We start from the raw sequence: 24,795 nt of genomic DNA on the forward strand, positions 1-24,795 counted from the left end.
CAGCCATAATATCTAGGTAGGTAAGGTACAAGTAGATCAACCATAACTCCCAACCTTTCTTCGTCTATCCCCACCTCCCTCACTATCGGTGAAGTCTCCCGCACCATGACGACATCCCCGGTATTGACAGACATATCAGCATTTCTGAACCGGCCAAAGATTGAGATTGCTGGTTTCTGTGCGGCAGCTTATGCATTGGTAAGAAGAAGATCGTGAAGCTGAATGTTAGAGAATCAGAAGCGCTTACTATATGTCTGTAAAACCAGTACTATGCCACCACAGCCATCTACCTCGTCTTCTTCCACCCGCTCTCCAAATTCCCCGGCCCAAAAACATGGGCCGCATCACGCATTCCATGGGCGCGCCATGTCGTGAAAGGCGATCTATGGGAGGTCTTGAGCAAACTACATGAGCAATATGGCCCAGTGGTGCGCATCGGGCCGGATGAGATAACGACCATTTCGCCCACGGCATGGAAAGACATCTATGTTTCGAATCCCGTTCTCCCCAAAGACCCAAACAGTCAGACGCCGCCCCTCAACGGCGCACACTCGCTCTTCACAGCGGCCGGGGACACGCACAAGCGGATCCGGAATACGCTGGTCAACGGCTTCTCCGACAAAGCGCTACGAGAGCAAGCTCCTATCATCGAGGACTATGCCGTGCAACTGGTATCGCGGCTCCAGCGCGAGGCGGCAAAGAGTACTGATGGCGCGGTCGATATACAGAAGTTCTATGGCTACGCGACTTTTGACATGGTGACAGATTTGAGCCTGGGCGAGAGTTTCCACGGGCTCGAGGGCGATAATGAACATTCGTGGATTCTGGGCTTCTTCTTCCACGCCAAGTTCGGCACTATCCGCAATTGTCTCAGCCGCTTCTCACCGTTGGATATCCTGCTCGGTCTCATCCTGCTTAGCGTTACGCGCAAGAACCGCCTGAAGAACTGGGCGACTGTGACGGAGAAGATTGACCGACGACTCGCCAAGGGCGACACATCCGGTGTGCGTTCTGACTTCCTGACGCCGGTTATCGGGAAGCTTGACGAGGGGGGCGTGAAAGGCATTACGAGAAAGGAATTAACAACCAACGGGCTCGCATTTGTCATTGCAGATTGCCAGCTGACTACGGTAGCGTTGTCCGCGAGCACATATCTGCTTCTTCGCGACCCAGCGAAGATGAAGCAGCTGGTAGAGGAACTACGGGGGGCGTTTCAGAGCGATGACCAGATTACAGTGCAGTCGACACAAGGACTCGTCTACCTCGAAGCAGTCATCAACGAGAGTCTGCGTCTCCACCATCCCACACCCATCAGCCTCCCACGATTACTACCTCCAGCAGGCCGAGTAATCGACGGTGACTTTATCCCCGGAAATGTAAGCACTCCCTACTCAACCCCTTATTCACAACCCCGACTTAACTCCCCATAGTCCGTAGTAGGTATCAACCTGCAAAACATCCAAAACAGCCCCTCCCTCTGGCACGAACCGCGCGTCTTCCACCCCGAGCGCTTCCTCGCCGCCTCGGACCCGCGCTACAACGCCGTCTTCGAAAAAGACGTCAAAGCCGCCTTCGTGCCCTTCTCCACCGGCCCGAGGAACTGTCTGGGGTGGAAGGTGTTCATGGCGCAGGCGAGGGTTATCCTGGCCAAGGTGCTGTGGAATTTCGAGGTGGAGATGGTGGGCGCGCAGGAGGATTGGTTGGAGCAGAAGGCGTATTTGGTGTTTGAGCCGAAGCCGTTGCCGGTTCGACTTGAGAAGTACCGTGGGGGGAAGTGAGAAGAGTTTTTTTCTTCTTCGATTTTGGTTTATCTTGGAGCGAGCTGTAGTTGGAAAATGAATTGTTAGGACCAGATAGACAGACAGTGAAACTTATAAAGGGGGATGTGAAAGAATGAATGTAAGCGAGAAATGCCACATTAAAAGGGACACCATCTACCTTAAGGTACCTTATCTTCCATAAGTCATAAACTCACAAGACAAATAAACAATATCAAAAACATCTATTAAAATCCCATCTAATCTATTCTATTCAACGTGTAAAATTACCAGAATTTCTCCCAACAGCAACAGCATTATAGTACGAAAACAGCGAATGCGGGTCATAATGCGCCTTCAGCGTCTTCAGCAGACTAAGTTTCCCCTGCGTATACCACGCGGCCTCGCACTCATCTCCATTCGCGAAATGGACATATGTCTGCAGCTCTGTCTTTCCGCTGCCCTTGTGCAGTAGATCGCGTACCGAGGCGCCGAATTTCGTCAGTGCTGGGACGGGGGAGGTGCTGAAGGCGAAGCCGTCTATTTGTCTATGGGGGGTACGTGTTAGTGGGAAATATCTGGGTTGGTAGGTAGATGGGTTTATAGGGAACAGATGGATGGGAGAGGAGGGGGAATAGGCTTACGCGAAGATAACAGCATCCCGATAGGGGAACGCAGATGAGGAATCAGCGTGCAGCTGAAACCCACTCGGCGCGTACTGCGCCAGAGCCACAACCGCAGTCTGCACATCTGGAGTAGCGGCCATAGTAACGTTCATGAAATTCACAACGGCGACCATGCTAGGGACGTCGATCTGGTAGAGGTTGACGGCATACGGAACGTATTCGACGCCCGTGCCCGCGCAGCCTTGGTTCGTGGCGCCGTAGAGCGCGGATGAGGCGACGTCTTTCCAGGGGACGGAGGAGATGTTTAGGAGGGTGGGTTGAAGGTCTAGGAAGGGTTGGATGAGGGCTGTGAGGGCTTTGAGAGGGCCGGCGTAGATGAAGTTGCCTACTATAGCCATCTGTGGTGTGGGAATGGCTGATTAGCTATTATGCTCTCTTCATCCCATTGCGAACTGGCTACATACCTCTCCTAGAGTCGCATCATAGCCGATGGAAAAAGTGATGGCGAGCTCTTTCGGATGCTTTCCCACGAACGACCGTGCAAGTTCCCATACAGAGCCGTTCTGACTCCCCGCAAACGTCATGTCGGCATTTATAGCCTGGCCGCCATTCGTGGCGTTGTAAACATTGTACGTGATAGCAGTAACAACACCATAATTGAAGCCCGCACCTTTCATGCCCCAGAAAAGATCAGGATGTTGAGATTGCGATACCGTAAGGATCTCTCCCGTACCCGTCACCATCTCAATTTCAGCCACCGAGTCTGATGCCGTGCCATAGAGTCCAGAATATGGACCGATACCGCCCCCGAGGGTAAAACCCGTCATCCCAATACATGTGCATTGGCCCACCGCTGAAGGATTCTGGTCAGCACTTTATCTGACTTGTTAGACGCGGCGAGGTCTGTAGATGATCATACGCATTTCTTTGCCAGCTTTTTGCAATGCTGCAATGACACTTGTACCGCGTACCGCACCGCCGATTTTCATGGTATTGGCTCTTGAGTCTATTTCAATGGTGCTGAATTTCCCCATGTCCAGATCCAAGCCATTCTGCAGCGCGCTGAGCGTGTTTGTGTACCCATGCCCACCACCCGTTGCCAGGAACGGCACATTATTCTTCGAAGCATAATTTACCTTCAATAGCGCATTGCATTAGCAAAAATGTGTCTCTCCAAAGTCCCAGCCAGTGGACCAGCAGTCGGGAAAGAGTAAAATTTACACCAGAGCCCACTTACGACTTTCTGTACATCTACTATAGAACCAGGCTTAACCGCCACCACATAAGTAGGCGGAGCGGTGATTTCCCAGCGAGAAGTCGTCTGGTTCGCATATGCAGGATCGGACGGGAGGAAGACGTGAGATCCTGCAGACAAGCGCGCCGTCAAATCCTGAGCGATTTTGGATCCTGAGAGGGCCAATACCGGTACATTTGCACACAAAACCGAGAAGGCGACCAGAAAAGCTGTGAGGCTTGCCATTGTGTTTCAAACGAATGTGAGAGAGGGATAAGAAAACTGGGACAACAGAGAGAAGGATTCAATCTCGCGATAGCATGTTCTATGCTGTTTGCGCGCGCGATGGCAATGAGATGGAATTCAAGAAATACAGGTACTGGTATGCTATCACCAGGGACCAGGCTGAGCTGCTACCAGGTACCGGTTCGGCCCAGATCAGCCCCGCGCCTCATCTCCCATCTCACATCTCTCACTGTTTTCTCGCCACAATAATACAGTAATACGGAATGACACGGCTTGTAATCGTTGATTATCCCCCTTGGATTAAATGGAAGCGAAGCCCGCTTGTGAACTGGGGACTGGGAACGTGCCAGAGCTCTCCTAGTAGTACTGTACCTAGTGCAGTATTTGAAAGCTACGGAAAAAAAGTAAGATGAAGAGAGGAGGGGAAGTGGGGTGGCTGGCATGCTGATTTCCTGCGAACGGTGAAGCTGCCAAGTACAGTACCGGACTCTCTTACGGAGTCTGTAAGACTGTATCTGAGTTTGCGTATGCGTACTCTACCTCACCTAAGTAAATTCAACCGAGTATTCAAAAGGCGTAGAAGTGACCTCCAGAGTCTATCGCCGGGGTTTATGATAGGTCCCCGCCCGAAACAAAGCTCAGCTCGCCGTACGAGGTATCTGTCGTGCTTCGGACGCTGACGTTACAAGTGCAGCTAGCTGTACTTTACAAGTAGCTATTAAAGCAGCACTGTGACCCCTCCCGGCAGCCATGAAAGGCAAGGGCCGCTCCCTGTCTAGTAGGACGCTACTTATGCGGCAAGCATTACTAGGTGCAGTAGCTTTAAGGTTAAAGCAACATCGGTAAGAAACGCTAAGGACGTGCGTCACCCAATCTTCTTTATTTAACAGAAATCCTGATCCAGTATAATGGACGGTGTATATATGTGGAGAAGTCTCCAATACTGAAACACACCTCGGCTTACTGTACTTGTACCGAGAGTCTGGGCCCCAGTGCTACCACTCTAGTATTATGCTGGGCGGGGGGAAATGTTCGTCCTCACTCCCAAATACTTCGTACTCGTAACACTCCTTTGGCATCAGGTACCCTAGCCTAAGGTAGGCCCGTAAGCGTATAACGTGGCACGTTCACGTTACTAAATCACGGTACCGAGTATCCTACTACTCAAAGGAGATTTGCTTTACGGAGTACGCATCACGTTCCTACGCCACACCTGGTAGATAGCATCGCTGAAAGTGACCATGTCAATTCCAAAGATCGATGTCCATCATCACATCCTGCCGCCGGCTTTCAAGAAGGGTGAGTGGATTAGTCAGAGAGGCTGAATCTGCTGTTCTGACGTATTCACAGCATGGGACGAAAATCCAGCTGAAAGCCAAGGCATGAGGCTTCCTCCATGGAGCCCGGAGCAGAGCCTGGCCTTCATGGAAAAGTATAACATCAAGTCCTCAATCTTGTCGCTGGGCGCTCCCGCCACCAGCATGGGCAGCGACAGTGCCGCGCGCGCAGCCTTCTGCCGGGAAATGAACGAGTATTCTTCTGGGCTATGTAAGCAGTACCCGAAGAAGTTCGGGTTCTTCGCGACGGTGCCGTCCTTGCACGACACGCAAGAGTGCATCGGAGAAATCAGGTATGCACTGGAAGAGCTGAAGGCAGACGGCGTCAACATGCTCACCAGCTACGGCGGTAAGTATCTGGGACATCCGGATTTCACTCCTGTGTGGGACGAACTTGACAAGCACGCTGCTGTATGCTTCCTCCATCCGGGCTTGGAAACTGCTGGGGCTCCCATCATGGAGCCAGGGCCGTTGCCGAAGCCTATCTTTGACTGGACCCATGAGACGACGAGGACAGCTGCGCATCTCATCACGACGGATACGCTGAAGAAGCATCCGGCGTGCCGAGTGATTTTACCGCATGGGGGAGGAACGTTTCCGTATATCGTCAATCGGATCGCGCATCTGAGTGAGGGGTTCAATCTCATGAATAAGACGGCTGAGGAGTTCATTGAGGAGGCAAAGGGGTTTTATTATGATCTTGCTTTTGCTGGATATGAAGAGCCGCTGGGACTGCTGCTTGACTTTGCGAAGCCAGGACATGTTTTGTATGGAACGGATTATCCATTTGGGAGGGATAATATGGTGGCTACTCAGGTTGAGCAGATTGAGAAGGTGTTGAAAAATCGAAGTGATGCTGCACTGATATCTCAGGATGCGGCTTTACAGCTTTGGCCAAGATTTGCAGACTGAATCAAGGTGTGGTCAAGATAGAGAAACATGGATTATGACTTGCATGCTCAGATTTGAAATTGAGAGTAGGCAAGAATTATTAAATTCAAGAATCTAATTCGTAAATCAAGGGGGCCGATGCTTAATTGGGAGTTTAGATGAGATAAGGTTAAAACCTATATCAAACATTAATCCTTCAAGCTGTCTAGAAGTATTGTTTGGTATATAACGGTGCCGTTGGTTCAGCCCATAAAATAATAGCCCAAAAATAATATTGCTTCATCCTATCATACTAGACTAATTTCCAAATTACCCCACTATATCTTCAGGTGGGACTTGAAGCTGTTCAAATAAAGGACTTGGCAAGACGTCACACAATGCATATCTTTTTATGCTTCTCACTTCTAGCTTAGCCACAAATACTACAATCTGAAACTCATCTTGACTATTCCATTATCAAAATTTAAATAGATTGACGTTAATGACCGTTATAGCTCAATGATGTATTAATCTAAAATTTCAGACTGCAGCATATAGTCACGAAAATCCTGCTATTATTAGATATAGTACGTATTTCCACGGCATGGCGTCCCGCCTCTATTTTCGGATCCTCCCCTCGTGGATTGGTCGCGCACGGGACATGGTTGTGCATTCACTTACGGAGTACTTGCAAAGTAGAACAAATATAAGAAACATCCAGACCTTGAAAAAAGTACCATGCTATCGTGCTCTGGTTCCATTGCGTCGTGCTTCCTGCATCCCTCTGCTTACTTCCGGACACGATCATCGTAACCATGCATCTCCCCACGCTCCTCGCCTGGTGCATGCTCGCCATGTCCACTACCCAGACAGCAGCATCTCCTGCTAAAGGTCGTCAAGCATCAGGATCTGGATCTAGCTCCGTCACCCAGATCTACGAATTCCCCAACGACACGCCTGTCGAGAATATCCACGTATGCGACAATGGGAAGCTCCTCCTCACTTCCACCGGCACCAACACAGTCTTCAGCCTCGACCCCTCTGCCCCATCCCCCTCGCCCAATGTGCTCGCCACGCTCAACGGCACCACAGGCCTCACGGGCATAGTAGCCATAGCACCCGATACCTACGCCGTCAGCGGCGGCGCGCACTCGTCCTACAGCTTCGCCAACAACAGCATGTCCGTGTCCGTCATCTTCGCCCCGGGAGCCTGCAACGTCGGCACAGTGCTCTACAGCATCCCCGTGCCCAACACGCAGATGCTCAACGGCATGGTCGCGCTCCCGGGAACGCCGCACGTCGTGCTGTCTTCTGACTCGATCGGGGCGCGGATATTCCGCATCGACACGCTGACGCGCACAGTAGATGTCGCGTTCGCGGACCCTTTGCTCGGACCGGGCGCCATCGTGACACTTGGTGCGAACGGGCTGAAGATCCGAGATGGCTATTTGTACTTTGCGAATTCTGGACAGGGGTTTTTCGCGAGGGTCGCGATTGATGGGCAGGGGAATAAGGTGGGGGATATCGAGACGCTTGCCTCGCTGGAGGATGTTGGATTTAGCAATGCGTATGATGACTTTGCGTTTGATGGGAGCGGGAATGCGTATGTGGCGTTGCACTCCTTTTCGGTGGTCAAGATCACGCCGGAGGGGGAGCAGACGGTGTTTGCGGGGGGTGGGAATAGCACGTTTTTCAAGGAGCCTACTTCTGTTGCGTTGGCGGGGGATGGGAAGGCGATTTTCGTGACGACGGGGGGTGCTACGGTGGATGGGACCGTGTATGGGGGTCAGGTGATTAAAGTTGATCTCTGAGAATAGCTGCGAGGTGTTACGATTTTGAATCTTGTGTTCAAGAGTCGATAATTCAGGCTACTCGAGTATATCAAATGACACGAGGTTTTCCCAAAATTGAGATCTCAAGTATGAGTGAGTATGTGCAATTACGGAGTATATTCAACTATAACTAACTTCTGATGTGAAAAGTCTAGACCTTGGCTGCCGCACTTACACTTACCTACCTAGGTATATACTTCAAATCAGGTATTTCTTCATACACCAGCTTAATACGACTAGTATTCAATAAACACGTCTAAACTTTTACTAGCAGCTCAAGTACCACCTTCCAAAGTCATAAAAAAGTACTGGTGGTAGGCTTCTTAGTAGAAGGTACAAAGCTCTCTAGTACACTTTAGCACGTTCCTTACAAGGACCCCCTAGCACAACTAGAATTTCCCTTCCCCACAAGACACGACCAACGAATTTCCAATTGGCCTGCCCGGTTCTTTCGAAACCACCATTAGCTAATGCATCCCTTATCTGAAAGAAGATTGTACCTCCGTAACTACTGTATACTGTACAACCTGACCTGGCTGCATACACTAGAACTATGGATCGGGAATTCGATGGCTTTTCCGTGCGGTGGCCTTTTCCGGCCAAGTGGTTTTCTATGCCATACAGTACGGTAACGTTGTACAGTATGGTAAGCATAAGCACAGGCACATCACATGACATGACATACAGTCAGAACCAGAACCAGAACCAGAACAAGAATAAGAATATACGCCGCAGACGCACAGAAGTTAATGAGATTACATACCGAGTAATCAGTCGATAAGGTTACGGCACTTACAGTACAGTACGAAGTACCTACAGTACTTCCTTCGTAACTGTACAACCCCGTCACACCGCACCGCACGAAGCTTACCCTCACCTATGGAGAACTGTACAGCACCTACAGTAGGGTACGGAGGTACTTTGCAGATGCCGATATCTTCTCATCCTGCGCTGATCTTCCAGCCATCGGACATCCAGCCCCCATTCAGCCCCCATCTCACCAGGTATGACCACTAAAAGTCGACTAGGTATATCGTCGCACAGATCCCACAGATCACAGACCAGACCAGCCCAGCGTACAATCCCGACAAAACGCATACCCCTCTCTCATCCCATCCTCCTGCTGTATCATTATGCGCTTTCCCAGAAATTCCAAGCAACCGTCTTTTCTGTCCAAATCCCGTTTCCATTCTGCATCTCATCGTACTCCATAAACCTTTACGCATCGCATCCCGAGTAACTGGTACTGGTACTGGCACGGTCCTTTCCAAGCCGTCCCAAGCCACTGCCACTCCCACTCCCACTCCCGCCCGAGACCATGGACCAATTGCCGCCCAATTATGACTCGCAGTCGGGCGGCATCGTGGCTGTTGCCGTCGTGATGATGGTGGTGTCCACGATAGCCGTGATGTTGCGCTTCTGGTCGAGAGCAATCGCAGCGTCAATGAGGTTCTGGTGGGATGATTGGGCTATGCTTGCAACTCTTGTAAAGCTCTCCAAATCCCCTTTATATGTTACTTGCGTACATACTGACATATACTTCAACAACTTCAGATCTCATCCTACATCTTCCTCGCCCTGAACATCTACTGGACAACCATCGGCCTGGGCAAACACTCCTGGATGATCCCCCTCTCGGAAATCGCCCCCAACGCGCGCATCAACCTCATCGCGCTCGTCTTCTACGCCACGACCATCTACCTCATCAAGCTCAGCGCGCTGCTCCTCTACACGCGCATCTTCAACACCAACCGCACCTTCATCACCTCGCTCTGGGCCACCGGCTTCATCATCACCGCATGGTGGGTCGTGACCGCCATCGTGCCCTGGTCCTTCTGTCGCCCGTACCGCAAGATCATCGAGCCCATGCTCGACGGCGTATGCCATAATTCCGAACCCTGGTTCACGGCCTCGGCGTTCATAAACGCCTTTCTCGACTTGGTCGTGCTGGTCTTGCCCCTGCCGGTTATATGGCGCCTGCAGATGACGTTGAGACGCAAGCTCGTCGTTACGTGTTTGTTCTTTGTGGGTTACTGCTCGGCGTTTTTGAGCTTTGCGAGGTTTATTATTATTGAGGTTGATCCTGAGAGGTTGAGTGCTAGTCCGACGGCTGATCCTTCTTGTATGTTCCCTCCTGCTTTGCCTTTCCAGAAAGTGTTTTCCTCTCGCCCACTCCTTTTTGGGGGGGAGGGGAAGAAAGGGGGTTTTGGAAACAACCAAACTAACAATCCTAACCAGGGAATCTTGTCCCCCTCCTCTACCTCTCCATGCTTGAAGCGCCCGTCGCCATAATCGCCCTCTGCGGCCCAGCCATAAACCAACTCGTAGCACGTGGCATCAAATACCGCAGTCTAAGCTCCCTCTTCACCTCGCGCAATCTCTCAGACCCCAGCCGTCCGCGTACAGGTACAGGAAAAAGCAGCGGTATTTCAGGTTCTACTTCTACTTCCGGTGGTGCTGGGTTTAGTAAGACTGGCACTGCGACAACGACGACGACGACGGGTAGTACGGAGCTGTTCCGCCATGATGGGGGGTTTGACCATGGTGATGCGGATGAGGAGATGGAGCGGGAGCAGGATATCCCGATGGGGAGGATTGGCGTGCAGAGGGATATTGAGGTTGCGAGGTATAAGGCGGACTATCAGGTTTCGCCGGTATGATTAGAGGGATGGATGGTTATGAAGGTTATGATATGAATTAATATATTGGATGGGACGGACGGGGGTGTTGGGGCGTACATTTTGGGTTGATGGGGGTTTATGATTTATGTTATGGTTATATCTATCTAGCGCTTAAATATCCATGTCCACTCAGGCAAGGAGAAAATATAAAAGAAGTTATCAGTCTCAGATAAGTGGAGCACTCACTTTCCCAGGTGAAGTTGTGAATGAAGCATAGGAATTCAAGCTACTGAACTCTAATTGCAAGCAAGTGTCTGACACAGAATAACACGCAACAAAACTACCTGAATCCTTTAAACCATTTCCGAACTCCCATTTGTTACACTTCCGTCATAGCAGACCCATTCACACCCCCTTACTCCCCAGTCTTTCCGCTACCTGCCAGAGCCTTACCCCCAATCCTGACCAGATCCTCATTAAGCAGCGTCTCCTTCTCAATCCCATTAACAGCCTACACGCAGTGTCACAATAATTAGCATTCATTCATTCATTGCCTGAACATTGAAGCCAGTCTGGAGGTAATAACAAATCATCCCACTCTCTCACTCTCACTTCCACTTCTCGAAAGTAAGTTACAACATACCTGATGCAAAAGCGTCGCCGCAATCTCACTCCTCTGCACCTTGGGCAACCCAATAATAGTCCGTCCAATCATCTGCACAACACTCATCAACGGCCCCGTCTTGCCAGGCGCGTCGATGAGCCCGGGTTTGGCGATGCAGGGCTGGACTTTCCCTTGGGATTTCGCGGCGAAGTCTAGGACTGCGGTTTCGCATTCGCCCTATTGATACATCCAAGTGAGTGAGTGAGTAGTCCGTATCCATTGTTGAATAAAAAGAAGTAGTTTGTTGGGATTGGGGCTGGGGTTGGAGTGAAAGGGGGGAAGAGAGCATACACGCATAAGGCAAAAGTCTCCCAAGACCCAAGGTTTCTTCGTAGCATCACGCTCGCTGTTCGCGCCGCTGGTGTACAGGAAGCGGAAGGGTGTCGATGCGACAGGGGTTATGGTCTCGAGGCCCGTGACGGTGTAGTCGAGGCAGATCTTGCGGGCTTCTGGGAAGGTCATTTTGGACATTTGGGAGGGTGTTACTGCGATGAGCCTGTGATGTATTAGTTAGCTAACCAATACATAAACAGAAACAAACAAACAAAGCGATCGATAAATACGGTGAATGAATGAATAAATGGATCAGGAAGAAAGAGCTCTCTGCACGTGATATTCTACGTACAACAATGAAGAGAAGGGAAGGCAGAAGATGGGGCCCAGGGTGAGAGGAGGACATACCAGATACAAGCATCAGCACCAGCAAGTTCCTGCTTCACGCTCTCAGGGTATTTCTCAAAGTTGTCGCAGACGACGCTCTTCAGCTTCGAGACATCAGCGCCGGGCCCTGCATTTTGCGGGACGGCTGTTGGGCGGCGGGCGAGCGCTTTGATGGATGTGATGGCCGGGTTGGAGAGGGCTTGTCTGATGACTTCAGTAGCGACGAAGCCGGTGGATCCGGCGACGATAAGCTTCATTCTTACTTTTGTGTTATATTATCTCTTTGTTTCTTGGTGGGGAATTGTGGTGGTGGTTGTTGTTGTTAGTGTTGTTTAGGGGAGGTTGGAAGTGACGGCCGATCCGATATGACTGCCGAGATGAGATGGGTTATATGTAAGTCGTCAGCTGACTTTACTTTTGTTACACATTATACTTTTTTGCTATGTTAGATCAATAGAAGATACTTTTCCTGCATACTTTATGCCAATCTTTTACATAGACTTTCTGAATTGGGGTCTCTTTTCGAAACCGAGTCCGAAGTTCATGGAGTTCGGACACAGAGTAAAATTAAAACCCGAAGGCTTAAATATATTTCTAAATAGATATATAGTAGCTTTAACTCCATTTTATACTAGTGGTTCTTACTTTTTAGTAAACTTCAAGTAAGATAAAGAAGGGTTGATACTAGACAAGCTAAGAAGAAGAAAATTCGTAGATTTAGGAGGCTTTTCTTCTATTGCCGCTTCTCAGCTCATAAGCTATATAGAGATGAGTATAATGATCTTACAGCTGAAAAACCTATATACATTAATTCTTAACTGAATTTGGTTACATTTTTGCCTGATAATAAGGTTGTGGGCTATAATCTAGTAGTACTATGAGCATTTTAACTCATGTAAACATAATACTAGTTACAAGCCTTAGTTCAACGCACTGAAACAGCAGGTTTAGGGGGGTTGGAGATTGAAAGGAAGGAAGGGTAGGGGTATGTAAGACCTTCGCTGCTCTCTCTCTAGCTACCATCACTTTTGCATCCCACAACCCAATCACTTTTGATACACCAAGATTCTCACAAGTACATAGACAGTTTAGTACCTTTTGAGAGGAGCTAGTCTTTAGTTCTAGCCTCCTTTCCTAGATTGAGACAAAGGTTAACCTTATAATCTAACCCTCCTCACGGGAATGGATTATATTCTCCTAATCCCAGACACGCTCCATCCACATCGACACCATCGACATGCTGCGATACTTTCCCGTCAGCGCCGAAGCGGATGAGATCACCACCATGCGGATCACTAGCAACCAGCGGCTCCCAGCCCATCGTCTTCTGCGGGCCATTGAACGGATCCTTGACGAACGCGAGAATATGGTCCTGCATGGACTGACTGACCTCAACTTCGAAGCTGGTGGTATTTGCTATGCCATCCAGAAGCCCATACGTCCCAAAGACCATCGGCAGGTCGCTAGCATGGTACGCGCCGAGCCACTTGAAGTAATTCAAATTGGGGAACGTGCCCGCATGCTGGAACCGGAAGACGGGCACCCCCTCGCCCATCCGGTTCCGGTATACGGTAGCATTTAATGTTGGACATACCCCCAACGCAATGTCTCTGGCAGTGACTGCTGGCTGGTACGGGCCCGCAGTGAGGTTATTCACTGGATACGGGACCAGCGATGAAAACTCATTGGCCGCAGTCGAGATAATGAATGGCACACGTGCGATCTGGCCTGCCTCGGACCGCCCCTTGTAGTCATGGAAGACGATGCGATCATCCGCAATCACGCCAAAGGACAGCGCGGGCGTTGAACCCTGATCTCCGTACTGTCCAATAAAGTTCACAATCTGCGCGAATGGTACCCTACGCATGCAGTCCAGCTCCGCCGTGCCGTCTTCGTCGCCGCCGCATGGGGCCTCGCACCCAACATGGCGCGCTACGAAGCTGAAGTTAGAATGCATCAGATCCTCAGATGGTGAGCTAATCAAGGCCGACCCCGATTGCAGGAAGTAGGCTTGGGCGATAGGATCCTGGTAGAAAGCATAGGCATGGAAATCCGCGGCAATGGACCCAGCAGACTGCCCCCAATGAGTGATGCGGTTCGGGTCACCGCCAAAGGCGGCAATGTTGTCGCGGACCCATTCAAGTGCCACCCGCTGGTCGAGGATGCCGATGTTCTGGTCGCCGTCCGCCAACCCGCGTGCGTTGGGGAAGCCGAATATGCTAAGGCGGTAGTTGATAGTCACGACTATGTGAGACTGCGAACGCTCGACCCACGACGTTGGCAACTGCCACGGAATATCAACACCTCCAATCTCGAAGCCACCCCCTGTCATGAAGAAGAGGACGGGGAGCGTGGCATTAGGCGCGGCCGTTGGCGTCCATATGGCCAGGTACAAGCAGTCCTCGGACGTGGCCTCGCCCACCAGCCCTGACGAGTCGTTCTGATGGCCATTATAGATTAGGTTGCCCTTGGTCAGGTTCTGATTCCACAGCGAAGTAACCGCCGTCACGAACTGCGGGCACGATGGCGGGAACCGCGTTGCATAGTGATACTCGCTCGGAGGCGACGAGAGTTTCTGCGGCGGGAGCCAGCGGCGCGATAGCACGGGGGGCTTCGCAAACGGAATGGCGCGGAATTGGCGTGTCTTTGGAAACTTGGGATCGATGAGCCCCGTGTATGTGCCCGTGGAGGTTTGGACGGTGAGATGGTCTGAGCCCGAGCAATTGGCTTCCCGGGCGAGGACAGAATCAGTCGCCAGCGCAAGGAGGGATAGGATCGCGAACTTCATGTCAGGCAACCTACCAGTGTTAAAGCATAACTGACACTCCTAGGCATACAGAGCTGATGTTCTACACTTTATATGCCAGCTGGAGTATTTAGAGGTCTGCATAAGTCATTTCCGCCCTGGTACGGACGGTACGTTCCTTCCTAATCACTCAATCAGAGTCCTTCGTTCGTAACGAAAAATCGGAAAAGTCCGACGTCAATCTACTTTGATCCTATGTGGTAGGGAGCACCAGCTTTCCCGGTCCAATAGAGAAGCGGTATTGCCATCGTACATTCTTATCAAGGTGATTCCGAGTATAAGTACAGCATTTGCGATTCAGCCCCATTGGTTTCGCTCGGGGTGTCGAAGTTTTAATATTGCGACTGATGTCGCTGATGCGCATAGACCACCACCCTACTAAGAGGTCTATGCTTACATAAAACTGTCGCATCATAATAAATACTAGACCTATAAAGCCGTTCCTGGTAGAATTTAGAGCGCTAGTATAGCTTTAATATATCAAATGTTTTAGAGACAGATTTAGCTTAAGGTCCATTGTTCTTTCCTGCTATTGAATTTTCAAACAATACTTCTTTAGTTTTCTAAGCGAGGAAGCTACAACCCCTTTTCCTTCCTTCCCTCTTCTTTCTCAGACCCAATAACTCTTTTCGGCAAGTCTTTCCATACACTCAAGGATTGAATCCAAGTAGGGATGATTATGAGAAGTCGAAGGCGTGTTTCGACAAAGTGATAGAAGCTCTTCAGCGCCAGAATATCGCACACCCAGCTCGTCAAAGCCGCTACCAATAAATGGTTGATAAAAAAACAATCCATAAGCCAAAGCGACGCGGACCGGCGGACCTGATTATCAATATCGTGAATTTGCTCGCCAGATATCAAACATAACCCCACTCTTCCGAAAAGAGCTCGGCGAAGAAGTTTTCCGCTGTATTGAATTACGCACGTCGACACCTCGTCACGGATTAGGACATCTTTTGTCTTTTCTAGCAGACATACCTGCAATACACTCTAGCATCAAATCCCCATTCTTTTCTATGAGTCTTATTGAGATGCCTTTCGTTAAAGAAGAGGCTGTAATTTTTGAAGAGTGGTGCAAACTCGTGTCGAGACATCTGGAGCTTGAGGTTTGCGAGGTTAAACTCGACTTCTATGCAGACGATACAGAGGAAGTTCTTCAAGGCAAAGCACAATATACCCCTCTCCTCGCCATAAGAGAATTCCGCATCACTGAAAGCTTTGAGATCGAGGTCAAATTTGTTGAGTGCGGTTACACTTCCAAAGACGGCCTCGAAGATAATGTTGGAGACAACAATGACCCGGATCCTGACCCGGACGATGATTCATCCCCGAACTATAACTCGGACGGACAACTTTGGTTCATACAGAATGAAAATGCCGTGCGAGACCTGCTGCTACCTAATGCATACGACCTAGCTACTCCGAGCCAGAGCCAGCATCTGAAGAACAGAAGTATTTGAGCTCTCGACTTCAGAAGCTCAACCTCAAGTAACAGAATGACCCACAGCGATAAAAGATTATGTTTTTCTTTATATGATTAACGGGCTAGCTAAATGCATTAATGTTTCTAACTTTGATCATAACAATGAGAATCGTGAACTAAGTATATATATGGAAACACTTTTTAATCAAGCTCGGCCTAGAAGCCTAATATTGCAAACAAAAGACATTGTATATCGAGTATGCTGCCGCCGAAAAGAATCTGCTAGGAGGTACCTATGCTAAAAGTACGGCAGAGATTTGTGTATAGTAGACGTATAATCTTGGGATTGTTGAGAATCTTGTTTGAGGAGTTGCGACGTGTCGCAAATCTCTCGATCCAAGGGGTCCCTTTTTCCCTTCTTCGTTTTAACAATTGAAAACAAGAAACACCGCAAAACACGCAGTAGTATTACCAGAACCAGAAATTTTAACAAGCAAACCTAACCATAAACCCACCAACCATTTATCCATCTATCCCAGACTCGATTAAAACCTCATACTTCTTCTCCCCCAAAACCCACCTTCTCACCAAGCCCACAGCAATACACCGTCGTACTACATTTCCGCACTCGATCAGAAAACGAGCGCAGAAACCAATGCAGCCCTGTACTTGCAGCCATCGCTGCGCACACGGCCCACGGAATAAGACCCAGCATGATAATATCGCTATTAACATCTAGCGCTAGTCCGGAAAACGTCGCTGCCGTGATGGCGAGGATGAAGAGCGGGGCCTGGTACCTGTCGTGGTCCTGTCTGCGGTATGCGAAGGAGGAGATGGCGCAGCCGAGAGCGAGACATGCTACTAGCATTACGGGGGGAGTTGGGTCCAGGATGAACGTGATGTGGCCTGGATCGAATGCTAGGAGTGGGTTCTCAGAGGAGCTCGGAATTGGGCTGATGCGCTGCTTGCTCACATCTGTTAGTCTGAGAGAAAGAGCGAAAGGAAGAAAGCTACTTGAAATTTCAATGTAATGTGATGGAGATACGAACTCTTAACTCATTGTGCAAGGTATATGAAGTAGTTATCAACGAGCAAAAAGAGCTTATGAGTATTTCCCAATATGTCGCAAGCGTAGCGGGCGTACAGGTTCTGCGAAGAAACGCATCTGTTCGGTTAGAGGGTTCCCGTTCTTGTTCTGGTCCGACTATCCTGCTGCTGCAATATCTTGGATCGCTGGAAGATAAATACGACTGCTCAATTGTGAGGTAGATGATGCTTGCCATGGTAAATTTGACCTGGTCTTCGCCAAAACATAGATGCGTTGCGCGCTTTCGAGCTTTAATAGCAAAATCATGGGTGGCTACAACCGGAGAAGGCTGAGGCAGTAAACATACCATATTAAGAACTCAAAATCACCTTAGAATCATAAGGATATTTGCAACATAGTGCTGCCTTCATGGGCAAGACTTCGCCCAGCCAAGGCTATCAATTTCGCAGCCATCGGGCGTCGACCGCTGGTGGTTCTGACCACCCCCACTTAGAAACAATACACAAAGTGTTTTATATCCGTCCTTCACCGAGATTTCAAATCCGGTTAGCGGCGGCTGCAGCTCGTTGGCTGAATTCTGGCGTTTTGATTTGGCAAGGCAGACTCGTTGGGTGGAAAGAGGCTGCAGGCTGACCGGCAAGGCTGCCCTTGGGCAGGAATCCGCATTTGTTCACCGAAATCAAATGGATCGGATTGGCTGTAAACGCAGTTTGGCAGGAAGGCATCCAAGGCAAATCAACGAGGCTGAACGATTGAAAGCCATGATTATGATAATGATAGGGTATGTCCAGAACAGGATTGTTGCATCTTGCGAAGTTGTGGTCGTAGAAAGATAGAGATTGGCTTCAACCACAGAATCCTTGTACACCACAATGCCTGTAAATCAGATGTGTAGCGAACAAGCCCAGGGCATCGATATAATGACGGGAAATATGCACCGTTTTCTCTTCTAGGCTTCATAATCCTCATGCATCACTGCCCAACAAGCATGCCTAAATCGATTCTAAATCAGGATCTAAGGAACTATCTCCCCTGGTGGACTACACTCTGAGAGCTGTACATGGGATATGGGAGGTTAAGACAGTAACATATATAAATCGCAGATCGCGCCAAACAGAAATTACCACCTCTTGATCGCAAGGATTTACCCTGAACAAAGGAATCTCAATTGCCCTCAAGACAGAGAATATCAAACCTGATATTATTACTACACACAAGCTACCTCTTTAAACCTTCGATTTTGAAAATTCACACCATTGACTTATAGTATCCAGTCCGGTTGCTAAAATGTCTCAAGCCGTCGTTCACGGACTCCAAAGAATGTTCTATCTTGTCGGAGTCGTATTGGATGCTATTCAGCGATTCACTGACAACCATCGCAAGAGAATAGAATCCATCTCATGTGGTCTCATGATTGCATCCGCAGCGGTTATACCCTCTTTATTTACTGAATCGCTTGGTCTCCGAGGGTTATACGTAGCGTATTTACTCCTTCCACATTTTCGGTTTGTTTATGCTGATAATAGGTAGCATGCTGGCCGTCTGGGCCTTTGCGTTGATGCCATTCATATGGTTCAATATAATTGAACTACTGTAACATCCGACTATCCAGGAGTTCCGAGTCCACGAATGCTAATGAATGGTTACAGGAATTTGGCTTGGGCTTTTGCAGGACTTTCAATCGTCTCGGTTCTCGCCATTCTTTTCTCCCGGATATCGCTCGAGGAATTCAAGCCATACCTGCCACTTTTCATTGCCACCGAATTGCTACTCACAATACACATGGTTCCGAAAGTGATCAGATTCGTTGCGCCAGAGGATATAATGTTTCCCGAGGAAATCAGACTGGCACACAGCCAGTGGAGAGGATCCGACAGAGCGTCCAATAGCTCAAGCGTTTCCGGTGGAAACCTCCACCAGGCGTTAGGACATTTCCCTCCCTGGGACTTGGTGTTCTCCCACATGGACCATTCAGACGGAGAAAATCATGCCCGTAGGATTTCAAGTTCCGCCGGAAGTGTCAGCAGTATTGATCCAGAACTGGGAATTGGCCGAGAAGATGCTTCAAGTACCGCGTCCGAGGATCCCAGAGCTCAGTTGCTTTAGTACAAAGCAAGGCTTTCAAGAAGAACTTGTGCTGTTGAAAGACTTCCAGCATGTTTGTCTCCGCACTTTGCACTGCCGCAATATATTTCTATATTTTTGTCCCCTTTGGACAACCCGGCACCATGTCGCTTTCAAATGGTGTGCCAATACGTTAATCGGGTTTGACCAATCCGACATCCTTTCATGTGCCCTAGCACAAAGCCAGCCGCAGAAGAAAACAGGATTCTTGGAATATTGTATTTTATTAGACCATAAACCGTTTTATGGGGCAAGAGAATCCCCACAGTTTGTTGTTTTTTACCAGAGCTGCCCAGGCAGCCACCCAGCTATGATGGCCGTGTTCCCCTCATCGTGTTGGACCAACACCAAGGAGTACAGGAAAGCAATTACCAAACAGAAGAGGAACCACAGGACCTGCGAGATGATACCACAATGTAAACCAAATGCCATGGACCTAGGAGACTTCCATCGCTCTCCAACACTCTGAATTACGACCCCTTTGCTAGCAATTCGAGGGGTAAGGTCCACAGAACTCTCTCCACACCCAATACCAACAGAATAACAGACACAATATAAGACTCGAAAACTGGATAGGGCTACAAGGCAGATATCATTGTCAAAATCCACCCCGTTGAATCTTTGGATCAGGCCACTGCCGTCAGAAACAGATAAGGATGGTTCTCGTCTTGTCATAACTTTGAGATTTCTCATCTGAGTTCTTACTTCATATGTTGGGGTTGCAAACAGTTGAAAGAGAATGCCAACCAGCACTTACAAGGCTCTCACCGTCTCACCGTCATCCTTCCAACAGCGCCCTCACTACTCAGCACACCTAGAATGCAAACTTCTAGCCACCATATCACCGCCGTCATGCGCATCGAGACCCTTCCTGATGATACTAGTCGCCGAAGCCGTTCAGCTAGGCCGCGAACTTGGCCCCATCAACCGACGCATCGATCGGTATGTGTTGCATCTTGAAGACGAAAGCCTTTCGAGAATATCCCGGAATCAGTTTGGTTGGAAAGTCGGGAGCAGACGATGGAGGAACCTTTGTTAGAGCTTGAGATTCAAGATCCGGAAAGCGCAAACGCGGGCAGATTCCAAAGAAGGACGATGCTCAAATGTGTACCACCAACAACATCCAGAGAGAGACCGTTCACGCGGAGGAGGCCTTTTGAATTTGGCGCGATTAGGGAAAGATTATTGTATGGTATTCTGTGCTGGTGATGTTGCAAACCCAGCTGATATGGCGAGAGCAACTGTAATGTACTGTACAGGAGGGAGCCATTAAGGCTTTGGAATCCCGAGGTGAAGCAGGACCTATTTCACCCGTGGTACTGTTTTCATGAACATACCTTTTGTTTGTTAAAGGAAGATTGAAGGGGGTCTGTATTGTATTGTGCTGGACTGAGGAAGGAAGGAACAATGTTGTAGTTCTACATTACGCTAATGTAGCGCGTACTGTATGGACAACGCGAACGCGTCTCTCTCCTGGACAGGATTCTAGATAATCCCTTTAATAACGTGACGAGGAAAGGAAAAATCTAAAGATTCTGAAGTTTACTATTCTTTATATTGTAAATACTGTACTGAATACTAATTCGGTACTTAAATCGGCGTAGTTGCGTTTATTCTTGTTTTGTTTAGTTTCGTTACGAGTAAGTACTTGCTGACTGACACTCTTTGCGGGGAAATCTTTTGGACCCCTTACTTTACCACGACATCTTGATGTCTTCAACTTCCTCAGCATCCTCACAATGCGTCTGCGTCTCCCCGGCCTGCCGCATGGGAAGATAGCAATATGTGCGCTTCTCGCGCCCTCCCTGCTAATGTACATATATAAAACCCGCCTCACAATCCAAAACCACAACACCACCCCCTCCCCCCCACACCATCCTCGAATCGCTCAAATCCCTCGAACCGCCCGTCTACACAACCTCAAGCACGAACCTAACCGTCAACCTGGTCCTCGCCACCCTCCAATCCGACGACATATCCTGGACCGAAGCCCTGCACCTCCACATCCCAAACCTGCAAATAATCCGCTACATCTCCGACTCCCCCTCCTCCGAATACCACCCTCCAGTCCCTAACAAAGGCCGCGAAGCACTCATGTACCACACATACTTCAGCGCCTTCTACACGCGCCTGCCCGACATCTCCATCCTAATCCACGCCCACGAAGCGCCCTGGCACTCGGACCTGGCCCTCTTCACCAGCATGTTCTTCACGCTCTCGCACCTCTCGCTCCCCCACGTCCTCGAACGCGGCTACGCCAATCTGCGCGTGAGCTGGAAAGACGCCTGTCCGGCTTGGATCAACACGACGAAGACGCCAGAGGAGTCGTGGAAACAGGAAGAGCCATTTATGGCGCAAGCGTTCGCCGAGAATTTCGCGCCATGGGGCGTGCGGTATGTGCCGGAGATTTTGGCGGGACCATGTTGTAGCCAGTTCGCTGTCTCTAGGGATGCTGTGCTGGCGCATCCGAGGGAGCAGTATGAACATCATGCTAGGTGGCTGGTGGAGAGTGATTGGAGTGATTATATTGTGGGGCGGACGTGGGAGCATATGTTTCCGTTCTTGTTCAAGGGGGAGGGTGTGGATTGTCCGGTGGAGTGGAAGGTGCTGTGTCGCATGTATGGGGTTTGTTTTGAGGGCGCGGGGGAGTTTGATATGTGGCAGGAGTTGGGGAGGGAGAGGGAGGGGTTGTGGGGGAGTATGGGGTTTTGGGCCGAGCTGAGGGATCCGGGGAAGGTGCAGAGGATGAGAGGGAGGGTGCAGGAAATTGAGGGGGATATGGCGAAAATAATGGGGGGAGGCGTTGGAGAGGGGGAGGGAAGAGAAGGTTAGAGCGGAAGGGGTGGGAGATTTGTTTACTTGGTAAGAAGGCCATTGATACTATAAGGCTAGCTCCTGGTTGGATTTTAGGAGTGATCATGGCGTTTTATGGTGACTTGATTAGCGATTTACTTGGAAGAGATACCCAGACTTTGTATTCTGTACTTCTATATGTACAATCAATTGTACATCATAATGACCATTATCGCATATATGTATCAACACTTATACACTTATTGTACATCCTGCTAGAGGAACAGAAACTGGAGTCCAAGCACGCCGGCCCCTTTAACAGATACAAGCAAGCGTTGCATGCTACTTCTGTTCCTTCCCCTTGATACCCCATTGTCCAACAAGCTTCATTCCATTCCTCGTTCCATCACTGCCCGTGAGTAGTCTTTCATCCTCAAGAAGTGTCGACAAGCAAAGCCAAGGATCTCTAGAACCACCCCACTTCAGTAAATTCTCTTTAAGACGCTCCCCTCTATCTCGGCTTATCGAGCCCTCTTGACGTCCTGCCATAAACACCATCTGCCAGACTCGTCGAGCGAGGACGCTGTCAAAGATGTAGCTGTAGTAATTACCTCCATAGCCAAAGAGATGCCCGAAGAAGCCTTGCCAACTCGTGCCTGCTGGGTCTGTGGGCTGTCTGGAGTACTGTGCTTGTAAGTCGTGGTAGAGTTTCGTCGTGTCGAAAGAAGCATTCGCGGCAGCCGCAGAGTGACATTCCTGATCCAGAAGTGAGAGGATGATTTGGTTGTCTGTATCTATTGCATCGAACTTTTTATCCATAGCTAACTTCTCAGCCACCATCTCATATGGCAGCGGCTCATCTGTCTCGTAGTGTCGTGCAAATAGAGAAAGAACGGTAGGATCGGAAGCAAAGTGTTCCATGAGAATAGAAGGCAGTTCTGACATATCTGTGGCACATCGAGTCCCTGAGACCTCTTGGAAATCCGTTCTGCCCAAGATGGAGTGGATGGCATGGCCCATTTCGTGGAATAGAGTTGAAACCTCGCTGAAGCTGAGGAGAGATGGCTTGTTAAGATCCTTGGGTGTCATGAAATCGCAAATTAGCGCAATGGTAGGTAATTGCATCACGCCTCCTACTGGCAAAGTCTTTGAAGTAGACATGCCATCATTTGCTGCTTCTTCAGCAGAAGAGAATAGAGGATTTTGGTCAAGGTGAGCTTCCTGGAGCTCTTCGTCACGGATCAATCGAGAGCAACGCAAGGTAAAATGTGCTGGATTTGGTGATTTCCCTGGACGGGAAAATAGGTCGCAATATAATACAGCGACATGGCCATCAGTGTCTGATATAACATCAAGACGGCGGACATCCGAATTCCATGTTTCTCCAGGCCGAGTCTCATGGGGCACAAATCGAATGCCGTAGAGGCGCGAGAATAATCTTGATAGACCTTGCATCACTGTTCCTAGTGAGAAGTAGGCGGATAGAAAATCAGGGGTTCGCTGATTAGAGCGTGATTTGGCAAGGACTTTTGCCATGTAATATTCTTTGTCCCATGGCTCAAGACCTGCTATGTCCCCTGGATAATGACTTGTCTTTTTCTTTTCCTGCCTTAAAATTTCCAGCTGCGACTCTAAATTCTCGGAGTTTTGATCATTCAATCCGCAAAGAAATGCGCGAGTCATCTCTGGACCTCCTGCCATTTTATCTTGGAGTGTCATTTCAGCATAATCACTGTGGCCTGTGAGTTTGGCGAGCTCAGCCCGCTTTTGCAAGAGAGTCTGGAGCTTCTGTATAGTTGAATGGGATGATGTACGACTGGCCATAAAAATGTCCTTTCTTACATTCGAGTCCTGGACAGAACGCAAGGCCAGAGTGGCAGGATCTCCCACTGTGGGTAGTGATACCTGGCCCCATTGCGTAAATTGCCGAACGAACATAGGGTCCATCCCCTTTAGCTGACTGCTTCGAAACGTCAAGTACTGTTTGCTCGGTGCCATGGAGTCCACGAAACTCGTCCCAACGTGGCTAATCTCCTGTGACAGAGATATAAACCGCTCTCTTTGGGCTTTGGGGAGGTCGTGGGCCGACTTTGCAAAATCATTCCTTAGAATCTCCGCCACCATTCTCTCCTGCTCTCCCCACGGAGCATCTTTATGCGACATGGCTATATTCAGTTGCTTTTCCAATTCGGTCGTGGTATTAAGCACATTCATGTATTCGAACATAACTGAGTATGCATGTGTAGCAGCGGCTTGTATAGCGGGATTGGGATGTGTAGATCGAACAAAATCCGAGACATCGATGACTCTACATAGCAAGTCGCTCAGCCTGTCTAGGTTCCGTACGATATCGTGGTATTCTGCAACGGAGTTTGCATGTAGGACCTTGTCTACCAGTCTCTTTGCCTTCCTTAGACTTGCATTTGCGAATTCCACGAACCCTTGGGGATTCGTCAGGTATCTATTTTGAAAGAGGCCGATATTTCCGCCATTTTGCCCGGTCTTCGAAGACTGAGAGAAATCTTTCCAGAATTTCGCCGAGTCGAAGATCTTTCGTAACGTCTTGTCATCGTGGACAGCTCCAGGAGCATCACCTCCTGCTGTCAAAGACCCTCCAGACTCTCGTAGAGCCGGTGCTGTATGATTCCATCGAATGGGTGTTTGGCGTCGGATGCATCTCGAGCAAATCCATGGTCGAGTAATGGCAGTCCTGAACATATCTTTCCCCAGATGAAATAAGATATTTACGGAGGG

At 49.3% G+C, this 24,795-nt stretch overlaps 7 protein-coding genes across 7 annotated transcripts; 3 read left to right on the top strand and 4 right to left on the bottom strand.

Annotated features, from left to right (window-relative positions):
• Window positions 1–105: 105 nt before the first annotated feature.
• On the top strand, window positions 106–1,778 carry radP (Cytochrome P450 monooxygenase; the record flags this gene model as incomplete). Its single annotated transcript, XM_031148016.1, has 3 exons — window positions 106–198; window positions 267–1,376; window positions 1,431–1,778. 3 exons carry the CDS (start codon window positions 106–108, stop codon window positions 1,776–1,778), a joined length of 1,551 nt encoding a protein of 516 aa, XP_031006664.1.
• A 5,146-nt stretch (window positions 1,779–6,924) lies between these two features.
• LHYA1_G003043 (uncharacterized protein) lies at window positions 6,925–7,881 on the top strand (the record flags this gene model as incomplete). Its single annotated transcript, XM_031148017.1, has 1 exon — window positions 6,925–7,881. The coding sequence occupies one exon, from the start codon at window positions 6,925–6,927 to the stop codon at window positions 7,879–7,881; it is 957 nt and encodes a 318-aa protein (XP_031006663.1).
• Window positions 7,882–10,944: 3,063 nt separating this feature from the next.
• On the bottom strand, window positions 10,945–12,104 carry LHYA1_G003044 (uncharacterized protein; the record flags this gene model as incomplete). The annotated part of the gene is made up of 4 exons (XM_031148018.1): window positions 10,945–11,034; window positions 11,167–11,364; window positions 11,479–11,683; window positions 11,869–12,104. Coding segments are annotated over 4 exons (729 nt in total), but the record flags the coding sequence as incomplete, so codon positions are not given.
• A 917-nt stretch (window positions 12,105–13,021) lies between these two features.
• Ache (Acetylcholinesterase) lies at window positions 13,022–14,682 on the bottom strand (the record flags this gene model as incomplete). The annotated part of the gene is made up of 2 exons (XM_031148019.1): window positions 13,022–14,629; window positions 14,650–14,682. 2 exons carry the CDS (start codon window positions 14,680–14,682, stop codon window positions 13,022–13,024), a joined length of 1,641 nt encoding a protein of 546 aa, XP_031006657.1.
• Window positions 14,683–16,629: 1,947 nt separating this feature from the next.
• Window positions 16,630–17,359, bottom strand: LHYA1_G003046 (uncharacterized protein; the record flags this gene model as incomplete). The annotated part of the gene is made up of 2 exons (XM_031148020.1): window positions 16,630–17,051; window positions 17,221–17,359. 2 exons carry the CDS (start codon window positions 17,357–17,359, stop codon window positions 16,630–16,632), a joined length of 561 nt encoding a protein of 186 aa, XP_031006660.1.
• A 3,628-nt stretch (window positions 17,360–20,987) lies between these two features.
• LHYA1_G003047 (uncharacterized protein) lies at window positions 20,988–22,080 on the top strand (the record flags this gene model as incomplete). The annotated part of the gene is made up of 2 exons (XM_031148021.1): window positions 20,988–21,061; window positions 21,174–22,080. 2 exons carry the CDS (start codon window positions 20,988–20,990, stop codon window positions 22,078–22,080), a joined length of 981 nt encoding a protein of 326 aa, XP_031006659.1.
• Window positions 22,081–22,383: 303 nt separating this feature from the next.
• oct1 (Mitochondrial intermediate peptidase) lies at window positions 22,384–24,759 on the bottom strand (the record flags this gene model as incomplete). Its single annotated transcript, XM_031148022.1, has 1 exon — window positions 22,384–24,759. One exon carries the CDS (start codon window positions 24,757–24,759, stop codon window positions 22,384–22,386), a length of 2,376 nt encoding a protein of 791 aa, XP_031006656.1.
• Between the last annotated feature and the right edge of the window lie 36 nt (window positions 24,760–24,795).

This window comes from Lachnellula hyalina, assembly GCF_007821495.1.
Source record: "Lachnellula hyalina strain CBS 185.66 chromosome Unknown contig00040, whole genome shotgun sequence".
NCBI lineage: Eukaryota > Fungi > Ascomycota > Leotiomycetes > Helotiales > Lachnaceae > Lachnellula > Lachnellula hyalina.